Here is a 21208-nt window from a genome sequence, read left to right as displayed (position 1 = left end):
GGGTAACTCCCTAACAGTCCAAATCTCCACCTTGAAACCCAGACCACATTTTAAGTTGCCTATTTGACATCTTATCTTAGATATCGAGGAGGATCTCTAGCTTATATCCCAGACGGAGCCCCTGAAATGTTCCCACCAAACAATTCTTCTCAAGTTTTTTCTTCAGTTAGTAGAAACTCCCTATTCTCCCAGTTACACAGCTTGGATGTTATTGAATCTCTCTCTTTCATCCTATCAGGTAATTCTGTTGGCTCCATCCTTAATATCTATCCAGAATCCAACTACTCCTGTCACTATGATCTAAGCCACTGTCACCTCTTTCCTGGGCTATTGCAAAAGCCTTCCTGTTTCTTATCTCAATTCTTTCAGGTTAGCCTTAACATGGCAATTAAACTTCGTTTATTTTATGAAACAAGATGGGATTGGGAGGGAGACAACCATAAGAGACTCTTAATCTTGTAGAACAAACTGAGGGTTGCTGGGGAGGCGGGGGGGTCAGGAAAGGGTGGTGGGGTTATGGACATTGGGGGGGGGTGTGTACTGTAGTGAGTGCTGTGAAGTGTATAAACCTGGCGATTCACAGACATGTACCCCTGGGGCTAAAAATACATTTTATGTTTATAAAAAAATTTAAAAATTTAAAAAATAAAAAATAAAAAAAATGTAAAAAAACCACTTCGTTTATTTTAAAAAGAAATGGTATTATGTCATTGGAATCAAACCTTCCCATTTCATTCAGCAAAAACAAAATCCTAACATTGACTGGATGATACGAGTCACCTGCCGCAGCTTGTCCTGACCCAACTTAGTACAATTCACCCTGCTTGCTTGGTCTCACTCAAGTTGACCTCTTCCTGGCTCTTCCAACAAGTCAAGTTGGCTCTCATCACAGAGCTTTCCTTCTTGCTATTCCCTCTGCCAGGAACACTCTTCTTTCCAGGCATTCAAGTGGTAATTCTGTCACTTCCTTGAGGTATCTGCTCAAATATTACCTTGATGGGAATACTTCTCAGAATGCATTATCAAGCATTATTTACCCTACTTTTTTTGAACATGATCCCATTATCCTGATGGAATTTTCGTTTTTATACTTATCAGTATATGATATGATTTGCTATATTCTTTTATTATTTGCTTGCTCCAATAAATGTAAGGATTATGCAGGCATGGAGCTTTGTTTGACAGGTACACACTAGCATATTTCCAGCATCCAGAACAGAGACTAGAAGAGAGTAAGTACCCAAAAATGATCTGTAGAATGAATGAATAAGTAAATGAAAGCAATTATTGGGGCGCCTGGGTGGCTAAGTGGGTTAAGCCTCTGCCTTTGGCTCGGGTTATGATCTCAGGGTCCTGGGATCAAGCCCCGCATCGGGCTCTCTGCTCAGTGGGGACCCTGCTTCCCCCCTCGCCCGCCTTCCTCTCTGCCTACTTGTGATCTCTCTCTGTCAAATAAATAAAATCTTTAAAAAAAAATGAAAGCAATTATAAATAGCTAGAAACTCACCAATTATGCTTAAGTCTTAATTTACATTGCTATTCTAGCTCGTTAAAGGTACAAAGAGCCAATGTATGTAAAGGGATTGGCTTAGGCACATTGTCATTTGAGAACTCTGAAGCCCATTCCACCTACCAAAGAGTCTAACCTTAATAAAGGGTTAATGGAGACACTCGGGCTGACTGATCACATATTTCACTAACTGAAAGGCAGCATACACTATTCCTATTCCAGAATGACATGTGGGCACGTCACAGAAGATGCAGCATAAAGCTATCTCTATCTTTATTATTTTCTCCCTTTGCATTTTAAATCAGAAGAGAGGATGGTGATAAATCTATCACTCAATTCAATGTTTGGCCATTTCTAATACAAGGCTACAGCCAGAATTCATAGTTACCTCTATTTATTTATTTATTCCTCTGAATACATAAGTAAAGAAGGAATATAGTAACATCCCTCTAACTTATGGAATCTTCTCTAATCCACAAATATGCTTTAGCTAATTTAAAAACAACCTCTCACCTTAATCGTACTCATGAACTGTACTGTGAAATTCAACACAAACAGTAAATGTGTCTCTCCTAAAAGAAAACTGTGGAAGCAAAAATTAGATGCCTAGACCTTAAATAGAGGTGGGCCATCTATGTAACCTATGTAGGATTAATCTATATAATAATAGTGATGCTTTGCAGTAATGAGGATCTTTATGTACATGAAAATAATATACTAATAATGAGTGGGAGTAACTCAACAATCATTGTCAGTAGAACCTTTACATGCAAGATCAAAGGAATAACAAGACTGGGGAAGAGTTTAGAGGTGAAAGGCTTAACAGTGTTCATGGTCAACTAGAGCTCAGGAAGCCCAAAACACCTGCTCAGAGTACTTCCTCTGCTGTAGTATTTACCTTGGTGTCCTCCTATGAAGTCCTTATTCTTTTGATACATTTAAACTTACTCAAATAAATAAATGGCATGAAATGTTCTTAAAATTTGTTGCATTCTAACAATTGACTGAACATTTAAGAAGAGATGTCTACTTTTCTGATCACTGATATAAATTTCAGTACATATAAACATATCCTTTTGTAGGTACTAAGCAGAAATCATGGAGGCTAAAATGTAGATAAAAATGACAACTATGTAAATGCACAGTGAAAGCTTATGTAAATTTTCATTGTTTTATGGAGAATGTTAATATTTTATAATACTTGATTTCATTTTATTTATTTAGTTACATTATTTTCACCTTTTTAACCTATAATATCCTAGCATATTTCAAGAATTTTATGCTGGCAGGGGTGTTAATTAATACTCCATAGTAAGAAAAATTATAAAATTATTTTAGTGCTAATTAAATATCACACAGAACACTGTAGGCGTTATTTATAACAGATGAAGACAGGGAAGTATATAATCAAGACTAAAAGACATTTTAACTAAAGCGACTGAAGCAAAAAGTAGTCATTTTTTAATTTGGCCCCATAACAAAGGCAAATTGTTATAATACAGAGAAAATTTAGAACATTGTTTTTTTATTATAACCATCTTAAAATGCTGACATTCTAAGCTAATTCTGATTATCAATTATTATAAAACATATACAGTCCCTGTTGTTTTTGACAGAACTTAGTTGTGCTGGGTTATAGAATTAAGTCACCAATAATTATAAGAAAACTAAATCTAAGTATTGAAGTTGATCATCTTTTTTACTCACTCAGGCAATATATTAATTCATGTGTATAAAACTGAAAAATCTACAAATATTGTAGGTGTTTATTTAATATTATTAAACTAAATTAAGTTCATATCATTTTCTAATTTAAAAGTCTGCTTGGGGCGCCTGGGTGGCTCAGTGGGTTAAGCCGCTGCCTTCGGCTCAGGTCATGATCTCAGGGTCCTGGGATCGAGTCCCGCATCGGGCTTTCTGCTCAGCAGGGAGCCTGCTTCCCTCTCTCTCTCTCTCTCTGCCTGCTTCTCCATCTACTTGTGATTTCTCTCTGTCAAATAAATAAATAAAATCTTTAAAAAAAAAAAAAAAGTCTGCTTAAAATATTTTTTAAATCACTCAGTTGTAAAACAATTTCTGGATTGAAAAATATCTATGTTGTGTTTTTCATGAGGTAACTTGGCCAACACTTTCTCCCTCAGAATATTAACATGACCAAGAAAACCAAACTTCCTGACTTAAATGACACACATTTCAATAGAATAGGATTGTACTAGGATATTTATATCTATTTAATTTAAGAAAGTATATTCACACACATCACAAACATCAAAAATGAGTGTCTAATATATAGAAAGGCACTATTAACTTCACATTAGACTTGCCTTTTTTCCCATTATTAGGTGGGCTTGGTGTTTCTCCCTCATTGTCTTTTAACATTGAAAACAGACAATAGTGGTTAATAATTGAGGTCACTAACAATCCAAATAAAAACCAAGCACACCACAAAAGATGCAATCACACACTAGGGAAACAAATTCATGCATTAAACATGACTTCTCACACTAATGAACACAAGAGTAAAATATATCCTTCCCATCCTCTGAGAAAAGTAATAAAAACAAAAAATAAAATGAAGAATAGTCATTTTATAGTAAGTCAGAAAGATTATAGTATGGTTTTATACTAATTTGACAATTGATATATTCACTAATGAAGTTAATTTTGAGGATAGGAGACAAACTGCGTCAACAAATAGGCTTTATCTTAAGGAAGTGAAAAATAAATAAATATATTAATTACTACTGAAGCCCCCAAACTTATAATTTCCTAAAAAATGACTTTCCTCTGGAAGCCAATTCATGAACAGTGTGAAAGCATCTCACCACTCATATGGACTAAAATGAGACATATAGGAATGGGCAAATAGGAAAACATTAATTGCACAGCTAAATTAAAATTAAATTCATTTTTTATGCTATTCTCTAAACATGTGATTCCTATAGCATTGCAGGAAAATGGAAGATGCATGACATTCTAGTAGTTAGAATACTAGATATTCAGAACAGAGATAGTTACACATTTCTAGAAATGTGCAGCTAAACTTGCCTTTATCTTCAAGGTCAGACACATTCTGATGATTATTCTTATCTTTATGATATTAAAAATAGTTACTGATAATCAGGAACTGCAACTTAAGAGGTCTTGCGTCTTATACTGTAAATACTGAGACAATGCATCTGGGAAAATACATGTTATGCACAATATCCATAAGGACATTGCTTCACACAGTGGAAAAGGAGAGAATGTAAGGCACAGGAAGTACACTCCACTGTTCATGAAAGAAAAGTGATGATTTAAACATGACAAAATTAGGACCACAGTCATTCTTCATTGTTCAGTCTTGTTCAGTCTTCACTGTAAACTGACATCTTAGAAAAGACTAGGATTCAATTCTGCATTTCAAATAAAAATAGTGAAAATCTGATAAGAGAATTTAATAAAATAAAAAATTTTGATAAAAAAGTATTAATACATTGACTGATTATGTAATATTTGAAGTTTTAAAATCCTTTCAGGAACATGCTGACAAAGAAAGTGGCAAAAATTATGACATGTAAATATAATAAGGACTTAAAAAAAAAACAAAAAACAACACCAGAATGGAGGCCCTCCCTCAGAAGATGGAATGTTTAGTAAGAAATTATGATTGTCAATAAATATTAGAACACTATTGAGCTGGGATGAAGAACAGGAATATATGGTTAATTGTTCTTATTTTAGGAAAAGAATTTATGAAGAAAATTGTGATAGTCTCTAAAAGTTTTAATAGAATTTATATTCTACTCTACTTTACTTGTAATTTACCTCTAAAAACCAAATTCTTTAGGGAAGAAGCTAGGACTGCGATGTATTACTCAGTGTAATCCAGAGTAGGAACTCAGTTTTTAATAAATAAATGAATTGAATACAGAGTTGGGGTAAAGGATAGGCATGAATTTGATCAGAGGCATTGTCTATAATTTTAGTTTGATTTAAATACTAAAGAACATGTTCAGATGGATAACTTAAACATTCTGGTAAGTTATCTTGATTAGATAGCTTATGTAATATTTCTCCATTAATAAAATTAGGCAATGTATTTAAAAGTCAGTACTGAAAACGTTCTTTATTGTGCATTTATAAATTTGGAGCCCAACATCTGATATGAAATGGGAAAGTCATACTTCTAAAAAATTCAGTTATTTATTTTAGACACACAGTCTGACAGACCTGCCTTGACCTCTTCACCCTGCTTTTCTCCCCACTGCTCCTCCACATGCCCAGTCTCTTCATTAACTTCTGTATTTGCACAAGTGAAGAAAAAAACAAGACCAGATATGTATATTTGTTACTTTTGGTGACCCAAAATTTCGAACTATTCATGATACAATGAGTGATTATAGGGAGACTAAAAGATTATTTTTAATGAATTTCTGACAAGTTATGGAAGCAAATAAATAGTCTATTAATAAGTTATCATACTATCTTCTTTTATGATGGCTCTGATTTGTAAAAGAGAAATTGTAGCCTCTAAAATATTTACGGTATATGATAGCTGTGTAAAGTAGGCAAAATACTTTGTCTATAAGCTTGATACATTCTTAGAAAAATAACGTTACATATCTTTTCTTCTACAGAACCAAAAAAAATATTATAAACTCTCTTTTATTTTCACAAAATGACAGTACCTCAAAGTTAAGAGAAAATTTTAAAAAATATTAATGCTTTAACTGTTGTTTAGTACATTGTACTCTTCTTATATTGTTCTTATTTTTTCTAGTTCTCAAAGAGACGATAACCAATACTGTACCATCATGAAAACCAACATAGCCAAGGTTTTAAATTCACTTAATTAACAGGCTAAAATATAACCAAAATTAAAAAGAATTTAAGTAGGAATTGTTCATTTTTTAGCTGTTGAACAGGATGAGAAAAATAATCACGTCATTACTTTGATTTTGAAATAATGCCATTAAATTACAAGTTCTGACAACGTTTCAAGAGATAATCCAAATATAATTTGATGTAGACCACCAACTGACAGCCAATTTTGGATTATGCATCTTTAACTTCAGTTGGAATTCGAAAACTTCTAAAAGAGGTATTTTTGTCCCCAATTAAAGCAAAGAAAATTACACAATTATGTATCTGCTCAAGTCTTCATATCAACATTCACAAAAACACTGCTGAAATCATTCATACTTTCAAGCAAAACAAAATAAAAAAAAATCCTTTTATCTCATATTGGAAATGATAAGGGCGGTTTTAGCTCTCCTTCCTTTTACTTATAAAAAAAATCACAGTGAAAGGAGACATTAAAAGAAAACTTTTTAAAAAAAATATATTCTATAGGGCATATAGAATGTTAGTTGACAAGCCCATTAAAAAATTCCTCAACCCCGACTTTCAGCTTTAGCTCTATGCTGACTTTCTGGTAGGTTTATTATTACAAAGAACAGAACTCACATCTCAACAGACTATTGTTATAAAAGATATTAAAACTGAATTTTTAAAAAATTATGACATAAAACTATTTCTGACATCACATGCCAACAAATGAAGTCAAAACTCTGTCTTTAAAAGTCCTGGGAAGACAAAGAATATTTCATACACATCACACAACTTTCTTTCAGTAAAGTACTTTTAAAATTATGTAACCCATTCTAATGCAAATAATTAAGAACTACAAAAATTCTGCTGTAATCTTGCCAGACAGCATAAGAAACCATTAGTCATAATAGCACAGAGTTGTTTAAAATCATGGTACATATTATAGAGAAAACCTCAATACCGAAGTCCATAAATCATTCAGTAACTAACAAGAACACAGCTGTTCCAAGTTATATAAGGCAATAAAATAATGCTGCTCAAATGCGCTGCACTTAAAATTTTGTTACAAATAGCTTATAGAAATTTTAATAGAAAACGCAATTTAATATAAACATCTATAGAATGACGAGATTCTTTTAGGAATACATTGTACACTATTTGAAGTAGCTTTTCAGTTTTTAAACAATGTTTCATGCATTCATTCAACAAACATTTATTGAGGGCCTGTAATGGACCAGGCATTATTCTATGTGCTGGAAATTCATAAATAAATAAAACGGTTAAGAATTCTTTAAACTTACTAGGTTAAATTTAGAATTCTTTCATTGGCAGAGGAATTTTTATGATTTAGTAAATGTATGACACTCCACATATCATGATTCAATATTTTCTCTTGAGTCATAACGTAGTGTTGATAGTAAAACTGTACATGTTTAACTTTGGTATACTGTAAGCGGTCTTGGTACAACATGAAAAGTGATGCAGGAAATACAAACCACAATCGCTATCTAATTCAACAACTTTCTTTTCTAGAAAGTCAAATTTAATGACTGAGAGATCATCATAAATACGAAATGAAATATATGAGGATAAGTATCACTAGACTGGGTGTACATCTTTGGTGATATAAACACAGACTGCAATTGATGTCTTTGGTTAAAGTCTTGCACAACATACAGATTTCTGCTTGAAAGGCACATTAAAATTTTTAAAAAACAGAACATTCTATCTTGGCATTTAAAGGAAGTTCCACTCTGCATTCTTAAGGAAACAAATCAAAGAAATTTAACTCCTTGGTGTAATTTCTAAGTAAAACCAAAGCTGAATACTTTACCAAAAATGATAAAAGAAAATCATTTTACTCTCCATAAAAGTCTATACCATGGAGGGACATCAATTGCAGTTGGGTTTATTTTTGCTTGCATAGCCCCCCAAAAAGGCTGTCAGCACAAAACAAACCCTCCTTTATGTACAGACCTTCATAAGGTTCTATCTCCTTGACTCCATTGTCTAGGAAAAACAAAATAAAAACAAAACAAAAAAGGGAACCAAAGCACAGGGGTTAAAAACAACAGAAATTTCCAAAGGCATAAAATGTATGTATCATCTATTAAAGAAAAGTTAAATGGTGATTTAAGTATATATACATAAATATATATATATATTTTTTTGGCAAAGCACATCCAGTTACTAAATAAAGGGACCATTTAAAAAAATGAGGTTAAAAATTATTATATTCTATCATCCATGCTTTTAGAGGTCCTTTATCTAAGGATTTATAGATGTTTGGGGAGTATGCTCATCTGTGTATAAATAAATAGTGCTTCTTATGCAAAAATTTGAAAGTATTAAAAATATCAGTACAACATGCATCTTTCTTTGTATATTCATGATTACCTTTTCTCTGGTACTCCAGTTTTGAGAAGGATCACCATTGTTGTGCATCAGCTAACCAGTCCTTTGCAGTGTGTGAAAATTGATTTGGCTAGTTACTAATAAACTTTATGTAACTATCAACAATTATATACACTTAGTTGTAGCAAAGAAATAGCATCCCACTGCTTATCTAAGAGCATTGTTTACTTTTAAAAATGCATTTATTCAAATTTTGAAAATGTGCAAAAGCAATAATAGGAGGTCATTTTCCCTCCAAATATTACAAATTTTAACTGCAAAATATATAATAATTATCAATATATTTATAACTATAACTACTAGCAAATGCGGCTAAGGCGTTCAATTAACAAAAGAAGAACACTAACACAGAAGTAGTAAAAAAAATATCTTGATTCACCTTAGCTTCCGTGTGTATTTCCTACATGACATAATTAGAAATAAAACTTACTTCTCTCCAATGTTCCCTTTGGCGGAAGTTGTGGAAGTTGTCGGCCCCTTCGTCCTGCCACTGGAGTACTTGACGGGCTGGTTTGGACAGACCCAGTACGAGGATGAGACCTACAAGATACACCATCGGTGCTCATTTTCAGTAGGATGAATGAAGTCGTTTGAATACATTTGGTTCATATGATAGTGTGCAAATGCAATTTTAAAACAGGTATAGCTGCTGATTAAAAGGTTAGGAAAGTAGGACAAAATATGGATATTTGAAGGATTGTCGAAAGATGTTTCTACTTTTGTGTCATATGCATACACACACACAGATACATGCACATAAAATCCTACAGTAACGTCCATGGAATTGTTCATGTAAATTAGTATTCTATCCATACGAAAACAACAGGAGAGCTCTGCAGCTCAAAAAATGAGAGGTAATGTTTTACATTTCTTTCTACCAGATTTCAAATTCTCAACACTAACCTCCCTCCCTTGATGCAAGGAGATTTTTACTCAGGCTTATATTAGATATCCCTTTATTAGAAAATATCTCATGATACCAAAACTAAAACCCTGAACAATTCAGAATTCAACTAAAGATACTGGTTGACATGTGATCTTAGTATTGATAGAAAGAAACAAAAAGCTAGTTTTAGTTATTGTCATTATGATGATTATTCCAAAATTGATGTCTAATGGACACAAACAATTTCTCATTCTGTAGGAGAAGAACATGAGAGTTATGAGGTGCATTATGGGGGGATTTACCCAGGACTCCTGATCAATGAGAAATCACACAACAAATGTGGTCAGGACAGTTAAAAACAAATTACAATGGTAGCCACACACTATTATATCCGCTGAATATAAATAGTGTGCTTACACTGAAAAGGTTAGTATCGATCGTTACTAGTGATCAGCCAAGGATGAGAGAAGAGACCATTTAGCTGCTGGGAAAATAAATAGGTGTGCTGGTGGGGCAAAGGGGAGGTTAGTCTGATTGATTTATCTTTCACCTCGATAAGGCAGGTGAAGGAGGGGCAGATCTTCCAGTCATTAATGAAGGCATCGACCTCATGAGGTTTGTGTCAGGACGCTCAGTGGATCGGGAGCGGGTGGTGGTCCGCTCTAGGAGAGGCCGTTGTTCTGTTGATCTGGATCTGTGATATGGCTGTCTATCTGCTGCTTCACAATCCCTGAAACGTTAGTCAGAAAGCAGCTCAGTTGATCTTTAGTGCCCTTCTGCTATTTGGTTATGATGCATCAAATCGATTTTGAAAAAGGTCATTGTTTAAAATCATCGAATTTGTAAAAACATATTCTGAGCGGTTCTCACTACACTTCTTCAGCATTTCTAAGGAAACCACAATCTGCTTTTGGCAGCAAGTCCCAATGAAGAGAATAGGAGTTGCTCAGTTATTGTCAGTGACAAACGAAACTGCCGGCTTTCCAGAATGAATTCCCTACGTGGAACCTGTGACATATGTGGAGTAGTCTATTTCGAGGAATGCAATGGTTTTTCCTAACGTTCCCAAAAGAGTGAAGGAAACCCTATAAGCATTAATTCTAAAGACCCGAAGGCAGTTCGGGTTTTTCTCATTCTGTAGGCCATAAAAAGGCCTTTTGCACAAACACAATATATTGATGCACCCAAACATTCCAACAAAAGAATCAAAACGTTGTAAGAAAGCACTGCAACCTTGCAGGCTGTAGCCATATTTCAACACACCGTCCACAAGAACAAGCACAGACAACTGGTTAATCTGCCAATCTCCGCCACCTATCTCAGGGCACTTCAGCAACGCCAACAGATAGCGCTCAGCAAAGTATTTCTCGGTTGAAATAGTAATGCTTCTGAAACAATGTGATCTTGACCACAAACAAGACCAATATCAAAACCTAATCCTTGTTGAAAGACATATACTTAAATTTCGGGAACCCATCATTACTGACTTTTGTATCCCTGGACCCTAGCATGCTTTGAACACCTAACACGTGATTGGTTAATGTTTTCTAACACGAGCCCCACTACCTGTGAGACATCCCTAAGAACACTCATTTGGCTCGAGAACTCTAAGGTTAACACTTAGGCCATATTATACTTCAGATTAAACTGTGACCTACCATCTAGTTTTAACTACAGTAATGGAAATGCTTACATATTATGGACTGTAAAAACAAACAAGACTAATGTAAACAACTTTCCTACATGTAACTAATTGTATAGCACATAATTTTAGACCAGCAGGAATGAGATTAGATGACTTTAGGAGGTGAATGCTGGGTGTATTCTACAATATATCTTGTGATTCTCTTACACTTTAAATTCACAAGGTAATACATAAATCAAACCATTTAAAAAATATTTTAAAATGCATATGCCATGATATGATTCATTTCCTAAGATTAATTTAGTATTTTTAATTTTTTTTATTTTGTTATGTTAGTCACCATACAGTACAACATTAGTGTTTGATGTATTGTTCCATGAATCATTGTTTGCATATAACACCCAGTGTTCCATGTGATCTATGTTTTTATGTAAGAATATCTAGGATATGTCAAAAAAGCTGACATATAAAAAGTGTAAATACATACACAATATTCAATTACTTTCAAAGAGAGAAAAAAGCAACCTGATGTATAAAAATTCATAATTCTATTTTTTTTGTTTCTGAAAAACTATTTGAGAGAGAACACTTTTCTTTAAAAATAAATGTGCTAAATATTATTTTAAATGTTTTTGGTTGTACATATCTTTGCATAGTTTCATCACAGTCTATAAGCAGAAGCAAAGGAACACATATATATCTTAGATTCCTTAAAACCCATTTTTTTGGGGGACGCCTGGGTGGCTCAGTTGGTTGGACGACTGCCTTTGGCTCAGGTCATGATCCCGGAATCCCAGGATCGAGTCCCGCATCAGGCACCCAGCTCCATGGGGAGTCTGCTTCTCCCTCTGACTTTCTCCTCGCTCATGTTCTTTCTCACTGTCTCTCTCTCAAATAAATAAATTAAAAAAAAAAAAAAACCATTTTTTTGGTAAATACCGATCTTTACCTTATTTTCAGATTTCCTATTATCTTAAGGTAATAATAAACTTTTCTTACTATATGACATGTACTGACAAAATTTTGTGGAATGTCTATGACTATCGCAGCAGAAAATCAGGCTAATCTTTCCTGTATTTATGCAAAATTTGATCTCTTCTGATTCCGTCAAGCAATTTTCCAAGTGAAAACTAAGATAATAGGATATACGCTTTTACTTCTTTGACACTATCTTTTAAATAATTGAAATACATGATTGTGACTGAAACCCAGAGAATTATTTCAAATTTGTTGCTATGTCCTTTAAAGGATACTGTCACTTATAAAGCCAACAAGTCACACTTTAGGAAATATCCTTAGAAAAATTTCTCCTTGGTGGAAAAGTTGTTTGAAGACTATGTCAATGTTTTAAATTTTGCTTGTATTTCTTTTCTCCATTTTCATAAGTAATATGAATTATATGATTTCCACAGTGTGAAAGAAAAACTGGTTAATAAGTGAAACACAGACACACACAAAAACCCAAAGTAGAAGGTAGCAATTTCCTAAAATGTCTACCATAGTTAAGGGGAATGAAAAGCTACCATATTTTAAACTTAGATCACACAACAGAAGACCAACACAGGCTCCCACTCCCACAATCGGGTAAGGATAAGCCTTATAAGGAAGAACCAAGACAATTACTAAGAAAATTGAAAGCAACAATGCCTAGGTCTTACCTATAATACCCAGTCTCAATGCAGGTTCTTTAAGGGAATGAGATATAAAACTTGACAACTTCCGCCTAAATTCTTAGTGAATTTTAGTTTTAAGAGAAGAACTTAAAAATATTTAATTTTGAATGGTAACCACTAAGAACTATGGATGGTAGCACAGGAACTATGCATTTACAAGGCATAAATATTTTAGTACCTAATTTGGGGTCTATATTTCACTGTAAGTGAAATATAGCTTTCTCTGTAACTGCACTTAATTTACTTGATTTTAATTTATGCATTTTAAAACATTCTTCTAAAAAGGATGGCCATAAGTTTTACAAGATAGCCAAAGGTCAAGGCATATAAAAAAGGTTAGGAACCATCCACCTACAAAATTAAATCTTTCTTATTAGGTGAATAATCTTGCTGTCTTTTAAAAAGTGATATAGTATCTAGTAATTTACTGTCTTTCATAGTTTGATTTTTTAATAGTTTATATTTTGTAACATGTGTAAAATAGTTCAGATTTTTGCATGTATCATTTACCTGGATAAATACTGACCACTGCTCTGTACTATTTAGGGGCTCCTATTCCAAGGTTTGGAGAGGATCCTGTTTAATAGCCCATCCACAAACAGAGATAATTCATCCTGACTAATAACACTGTAACAAGGAACAGGATTGTAACAACTCAGCTTTATAAGCCAATAGTAGCATAGGCAAATTCCTAAGGATTCCTAAGGGAAAAATAAATTTTATAATCATCTAGTGTAGCTGTCCATTTGAGTCATTTTCCCTTTCACTATAGTTGCTCTTGCAAAAGATTTTTTTAAGTTTCTAAGCATCTGGCACAGCTCTCTACTTATTTCACCACCTTTGCTATTTTCTTTTCCTATTCTCACTTATAGCACAAGGCAGAGATGTAATGGAACAGGGAAGAACAGGACACAGGGCCTTCTCTTCTATAACCACTTACATTAGACCATCTCAATGATTCAACTTCATAACAACAAAAGCTCAATGTAGAGCATCTCTGTATCTCTGCAGGTATGATAAAAGAACACTAGGAAAACTCAAAAAAAAAAAAAAAAAGGAAAGGAAAGGAAAAAAAACAACCACCAGCACAATGCAAAATTTCAAAGTACTATGCAGATATCAGGGAAAGTTCTCCTAGAATGTGACTCAGAACTTACAGTCTGTGATTAATTAGGCTCATTTCATATTTAGATTGTAAAGATGCCATAAGTAAATATAATAGGTTTTCTTAAAAAAAATAAACTTTTAAAAAATGAAGCTATTTCAGAACTATTTTTTTCCTTTTGATAAAGAAATTATTTCTCTAATGCTGAAATCTTAAATTAAAAAATTTTTTTCAATGTATCTCTGAAGGACAACAAGTACTCTCTGGTTTGGAGCAAGAAATATCTTCCTTGTGTCCATACTGTATAATACAGTAAGCTGATTACCAGCAGAAGCAGTATGCTTTTGGTAAAATATATGGAATGTCTAGAGATTTTCTGAGAATTAACTGCATAACTGAAGAAATATATACAGGATAATATTTTAAAATTAGATATTTTAGAGCAACTAATAAAATATAGATACATATTTATATAACATAACAAATAATTTAAATTGCATGACTCAACTCTATAATTTTCATGTTCACCATAAACTGTATTGCACAAGTTTAACTTTTTAAAAACTCTAGTTTATATTTAGTATTGCTTCCAAATAAATAGATACTATGTATAAATAAGAACATTTTTGTTATTTTGGTGGAAATAGATTAATTTATCCTTAGTCCTGAGAGCATCTCTCTACAGAAATTTCTACTCATTTAAATGTAAATTCTGTATGTTAGTTAAAAGTAGTGACTTTATTCAAAAAAATAGCAGTGTCTAGTGTCAGCCACATTAACAATCTAAGATGTGAAAACAACAGTAATACATATAGTGAGGTGAGAAAGCAAGACACTTCTAAGGTAGGAATATTATTGTTACCCATAAGCCTATCTTATCACCAAAAGGAGATGTAAACTGTTCTCATTTCTAGAGAAGTAGTTTCTTAGAAATAGTCATTACAGGAGATAGCAAGAAGAAAATATACTATCTTAATTTCCTGAAGAAAATTAGGGACAAATGCAATACTGAAAAATAAAATATACTTTATTATTAAATATGCACACATAAAAACATAAAAGATGTAAATGTCTAGAGGATATTTTGAGTATTCTATTAAATATTTATAATATTCCTTATTATTTTTTATTTCAAAAAATAACAGAAAACCACAAATAAGTAGGATTATTTACTCAGCAGCAATTAACATACAGCAAATTAATATATCTTCAAAATATATTTTTTTAAAAATCCAGAGATAATTATCATTTATAAACCATAAAATTCTTACTTTAATAAATAGATCATTTTCATTCTCAGTGAATGTTGAAGTTTAATAACATTTGTCAACTGTAAGAAATTAATGTTGTTCCACCAAGGTATGGGACCCCTATGCTTTCCCTTCCTGGGTCCTCAAATTTTCCATAAAATAACACATTTTAAAGATGTATGTCTAAAGGACCAAATTATGCATTGTTACTGTAGTATATGTATAAATGTGATGAGGCTTGGTCCTCGCACTAGAATGCTATGTTCAACAGTTTAACTGATCAACTTTGAAAAATTCACGAACCTTCCTTTATTCTGGTAGCGTTACATGGAGAGAGAAATGGGTAGAGTGTGATTACCTCATACACGTGGCTGCCAGATGCCCTTAGCTGCCACTTCATGTTACTCCCAATCATATAGTCAAAGGTGTTATAGTCAGAGGATTAATTCCCCCCAACACACACACAGAGACTAACAAAGCAAGAGGTATGCATGCAGCTTTTCAAATGTAAATACCACCTCAGTCACAATGAATGACGATGTCTAATAGTCAATAAAAAAATGACCGAAAATACCAAAAACAAGAAGAATGGGGCCCACGGTCAAGAGACAAACTCAAGAGATGACACAGATGTTGGAATGATTAGACAGGAAATTTCGAATAAGGTAACTGATATCTTAAAGTCTACATCAGAAAAGACGAACAACATGCATGGAAAGATGGAGTGGTTTTGGCAGATGATGGAAACCATCAAAAAGAGTCCAGTGGGAGACACATGGTAGAGAAGGGACACTGTGTGCTCTGGGTCCCAGGCCAGGGTGGATTGTGGGTGTGACGGAGGAGACTAGGGAGCAGCACTTGGGGGAGGCAATGAAGAACGGTTTAAATCCTGGGCATGGGTTCCTAAGGTCTCAATCTGGGCTGCTGTGAGATCCTGTCAGATGAGCATGCTGGGTAATACTTGTTCTAGCCCAGCAAGCAGCTGGGCTGGCCTCAGACCCCACTGTTACTCCTGTGGTATGCCTAGAATCAGATAACAGGAATATCATTCTCCAGAAACATGATGGTATCACAGTGGCTGTCCACAATAAGGCTTCTTGATGACTTATATCAAGTTCTCCAGCAGCCAGTCATCTAGGGACTTAATTCTACCTATGTTAATTATCTTATAAAGCTATTGAAGTTCCAGAAGTGAGGCCATTTGTTGCAAGTGCAGTAAGTACTTTTCTATTCATTTTAGAGTAAGTTCTTTTTACACTCTATGGAGCGACCTATCAAAATATTAGTAAGGTGGAGTCATATTTTGAAACAGCAGGTCCAGGTCATTTTGTATACAGAGTTTTGTTATGCTCAATAAATCACATTGGAGGAAGGAAAGAAGTCAGATGGAAATACTAGAAATACAGAAAGTAAAGTATGGCAAAATACTAATTAGAAAATTTTCCTGGATTCGGTTTATAGGGGTTGTAAGTGCCTAGTTAAGATGTTTAGATAGGGGGGCGCCTGGGTGGCTCAGTGGGTTAAAGCCTCTGCCTTCGGCTCAGGTCATGATCCCAGGGTCCTGGGATCAAGCCCCACATCAGGCTCTCTGCTCAGCAGGGAGCCTGCTTCCTCCTCTTCTCTCTGCCTGCCTCTTTGCCTACTTGTGATCTCTGTCTGCCAAATAAATAAATAAGATCTTAAAAAAAAAAAAGAAGTTTAGATAGAATTTAATTTTCAGTGAGAGTGACTTAAAGCTTCTGAACAAAGGGAATATATATGTGTGTGTGTGTGTGATTTTATTTATTTATTTGACAGAGAGAGACAGTGAGAGAGGGAATACAAACAGGGGGGTAGGGGAAGAGAAGCAGGCTTCCCGCTGAGCAGAGAGCCCAATGTGGGGCTCGATCCCAGGACTCTGGGATCATGATCTGGGCTGAAGGCAGAGGCTTAATGACTGAGCCACCCAGGGATCCCAGAAAGGTAATTTTTAAATAATGAATTAAGAAGCTGAATTAAGCAGTAGTGTATGAAATGAATTAGGGTAGGAACTTGTAGTAACAGGGGTGAAAACAGGGACGAAAGTATGGATGACAAAGTTTATAAAATCACGATGTACAAAATATGAAAATGCAGTATAGAGAATATACACAATATATGAAACTATACAAACAGAATGTTAGGGTTAGAAGGAATCACAGAAGTCATATAATCCAATCTTTGTCATTTTAGAAATAAGCAAACTAAGGGTCACAGGAACTTGGGACACATCACACAAGTAGATGTTTTCTCAGCTGGAATTCGAATCAAGCTTTCTCCAATTTAAAGCCAGTTCACGTCACTGAACCATAAATTCTTTGATAGCAGGGACTTTTTTTTCCCCCTCCTCTCAAACATGTTTGACATCATCATGTGAATTAAATGTAGAAATAAACAAACCAAAGAAAAAAACTTAAAATTCTCAGCCTCCAAAATGAAATGATGGCCTATTGGCAGAAATAAAAGGATTCTAGGGAGGAATGACAATAACTTCACATTTGAACTTGAATTTGTGAGGGGTGGAAAAATATTCTGTACTGACATCCATCAGAAAGGGAGATCTGGCCTTCAAAGGAGAGAGCTGCACTAGAAATATGGTTTGAGGAGTCATTTCAGTATTGGTTGTTGAGTCATTATTTCAATACTATTTACTGAATTCATATTATGGGCCAGGAAACACACCAGCTATTGGAAGTGTTGGTTAAAACCACAGAGATGATAAGATATGGATCAACACACAGTCAAAAATTTGAGGACATGAAGAAATAGAAAAGAAGAGGAGACAGAGAACAATCAAAAGGTAAAATGAGAATCAGGATAGTAATGCATTAGAGAAGCTAAAAAAAAACCTGATTAATAATGGCAGGTGCAAAGAGGCAACACAGATAAATATGTACAAAAGCCTTGGCAAATAATAACCATGGAGAAAATAACTTAAAATTAAGAGCTGGAGGCAGAGGTCAAACTGTAGAGGGTTTAAGCTTAGGAGCTGATGAAGGAGTGTTGGAAACATTCGTAAAAATACATACTCAAGAAACATGACAAAAAAGAGAGAATCATTCTCAAAGTAGATTGAAGGTGTGGCAGAATAGAAGGAAGATATTATTTAGACTTAATCAGTAATTCAAGAAGAAGCAAAATCATGAAAATAGGAGAGACTGAAATGCAAGAGAAAAAAGAAATAGTGCAGAAAAATTCCAAAGGCATTAAGAGAGGTTATAGTCAGAAGCCCAAATAGAAGATGAGTTGTGATGAAAAAGAACATACTTGTAAGAGAGAAGACTGGTAACAACGCAAAGTTAAGACTAAAAGGAAGGTAGCTCAGGAGGTACAGTTACTGGGGTTTGATCACGTTTATTAAGCGCTCTCAGTGCTACTTGCCAGATAAGGCATCTATAAGCAAACAGGAATCTCCTTCTCCCTGTGACTCCACTAACTTTGTCAGAATCCTTTCTCTAACTGGGGGGATGTGGGGGGGGTTGTCTTAGTTATGGCCCCAAATACCCTGAGGTAAGACCATTCACTGCCTCTCTTCAAGCTCTACGGCATCCTTCATCATTACTTTAGACCCAGCTCAGACCCTTCCCAGAACCTTACTCAGTTCTAGCACCAAAGTAAGTCCCAGTTCTGGCACCAAAACAACTTATGATAAATCTAGGATATTTGAGGTCAATCACTTCTACTCAAGCATCTTATCCCTGTCATTCTTAGTTTTCAAGTACAGGGCAAGCTCACTTGCCTCTGATGTCACTTCTCTAAATTCTTCATCTTCTGTACTTTCTTCTATAAAGTTTTAATCTCCCCTGTTTCTGTGAGCTATATTTGCAAAAATCCTTTTCCATCATTAGCAAACTTCCTTGTGTCATCAAGGAATGATTTTGTTTGCAGAATGGTTTCTGTGTTTCCCTACCTTAAATAATATTTAGCTCAACCTTGCACACTCTGCTTCCAGGAAAGCTCATGTCAGCAGAAGCTGCTTATCCCTTCATACTTTATTGTCCTCAGACCCAGAAGTTGGCTTCCTAGAGACACTCTGGCCATTACTTTCCTACCACAATATAAATGTCCCTATTCTATGAAGCATTCAACTTAGCTCGAACATCCATTAAAAGTTCAGGTTGCTAGTATCTATCCAACTTGGGATCATTATCCCTTAGTCATTGATAATTTGGGGGAATTGGTTGTCAGCCATCTTCTTTTCCGTAATTCCTATGGTTATATTAGGAGATTTTAGTGCAAGTGCAGAAAACTCTTCAATAATCTTGAAACATCTTCACAACTTCAATGATCCTCACATTTTTCCTGAATTACTCCCAACCCCCAAATTATTATGGATCTTAGAATCCAGTGGAACTATTTAAATTCAGAAACACTAAACTCCAATATCTCAGACGAGATCGGGCACGTTCAGGGTGGTATGGCCGTAGACTAAACTCCAATATCTCAAATTCTGATTTTAATAATTAGTGCTGTCAGGTATCTCATAGTCTCACTCTCACTTTACTCGATCCTCATTTGATACTTTTTGTTTCTTGGTGTCCCCAATTCCTAACAGTATTATCACTCCCTTTGCCTGCCTTCCTTTTCCATCCTAGACTCCTATTGTTGATCATTGACCCACTCCCATATCAATACTCAGATTCCCTTCTAACCCAATCTTTCAAACATTCATCAGAACCCCAAAATTGGTTCAGTGCCATAATCGGATTTTTCTACATCTAGACAACTGGGTATAGTTGAAGCAAAACATAAATTCATTCAGGTTGACAAAGTCATGTTTTCCAACTTCTACTGTACTGGTATCACCAATAATCTTTACTTTTCCCACCAGTAATCTTGTCACTTTTTAACCAATGACCATTTTAAACTTCCTCATTTCCAATCAATCATGTTCAACCTTGGGCCTTCCCACTCAAGAATTTGTCTCAAAAACAATCACCATAATCTTGATGTATAACACCATAATCTTGAGGCTATCAAGCCTAATTATCTTCAATTTAACAACCTTTTTCTAAAAACTTACTTAGTTTCAACTCTGTTATCTATTTTCTTCCTGTCTCAGAAGAAACAAGAGCTGCTTTCTGTTTATAAACTCCATCTACGTGTTTAAACCCATCTCCTGCCCTAAGACCTTTCTAACAGTCATCCTGTTCTTTTTCTGTATTTTCAATCTAACTTTTCCTAAAGGATCTGTTCGTCCAGCCTCAAAACTCATGATGTATTTCATATTCTAAAAAAAAAAAGTCTACTTTGATATCACTTCCACTATCCAGTATTTCTCCTCCACATTCTGAAAAAAGCATTCTGTTTTTTTAGCCCCTAGGCAGGCCTCAGGCCACGGTAAGCTGCTTTTTTCCATCACCCCCTTTTGAAATCATTGTAGATGACGTTACCGATGACTTCTCACTTGCCAAATTTAATGGGCACTTTTCAGTTATTATTTTTCCTGTTGCAATAATTCTTCCTGCTTTAACCTCTATTCTGATAGCTCTATTCTTCTCACTTTTCCTCCCCTATGTTTCCTCCTTTATCTATCATTTAAATATTTATGTTTCTCAGAGTAGAGACAAAGTCCTTGGCCTTCATGTCACAGGTTGTTTCTCCAATTGATTTCAAGTTTCTTTTTGTAGCTACTTACTGTTATCAGTGAATTTACTCTCAAATTACTTTATATAGCTCAAACTTCCTTAAGATTTAAAATTATTGATTTTGGGGGCACCTGGGTGGCTCAGTGGGTTAAGCCTCCACCTTCAGCTCAGGTCATTATCTCAGGGTCTTGGGATTGAGTCCCGCATCGGGCTCTCTGCTCAGCAGGGAGCCTGCTTCCTCCTCTCTCTCTCTCTTTCTCTCTGCTTGCCTCTCTGCCTACTTGTGATCTCTCTCTTTCAAATAAA

The 21208-nt window shown here is 34.6% G+C and overlaps 1 protein-coding gene across 44 annotated transcripts in view; it reads right to left on the bottom strand.

Annotated features, from left to right (window-relative positions):
• RIMS2 (regulating synaptic membrane exocytosis 2) overlaps window positions 1–21208 on the bottom strand; it is a 595904-nt gene that overhangs the window by 187793 nt on the left and 386903 nt on the right. For 31 of the 44 annotated variants that reach the window (XM_045078009.1, XM_045078010.1, XM_045078012.1 and 28 more), the window contains 2 exons: window positions 10174–10353; window positions 9168–9277 (listed from right to left, as the gene is read on the bottom strand). In XM_045078009.1, coding sequence (XP_044933944.1) covers window positions 9168–9277; window positions 10174–10353 — 290 coding nt within the window. Of the gene's footprint in view, window positions 1–8299; window positions 8333–9167; window positions 9278–10173; window positions 10354–21208 lie in introns of all 44 variants that reach the window. The other 13 variants (XM_013064767.2, XM_045078013.1, XM_045078037.1 and 10 more) reach the window with 3 other exon arrangements.

This window comes from Mustela putorius, unplaced genomic scaffold, assembly GCF_011764305.1.
Source record: "Mustela putorius furo isolate JIRA1106 unplaced genomic scaffold, ASM1176430v1.1 tig00000228_pilon_pilon_pilon, whole genome shotgun sequence".
Taxonomy (NCBI): domain Eukaryota; kingdom Metazoa; phylum Chordata; class Mammalia; order Carnivora; family Mustelidae; genus Mustela; species Mustela putorius.
Note: the sequence above shows the minus strand (reverse complement) of the source record. Positions and strands in the feature narration are given on the sequence as shown.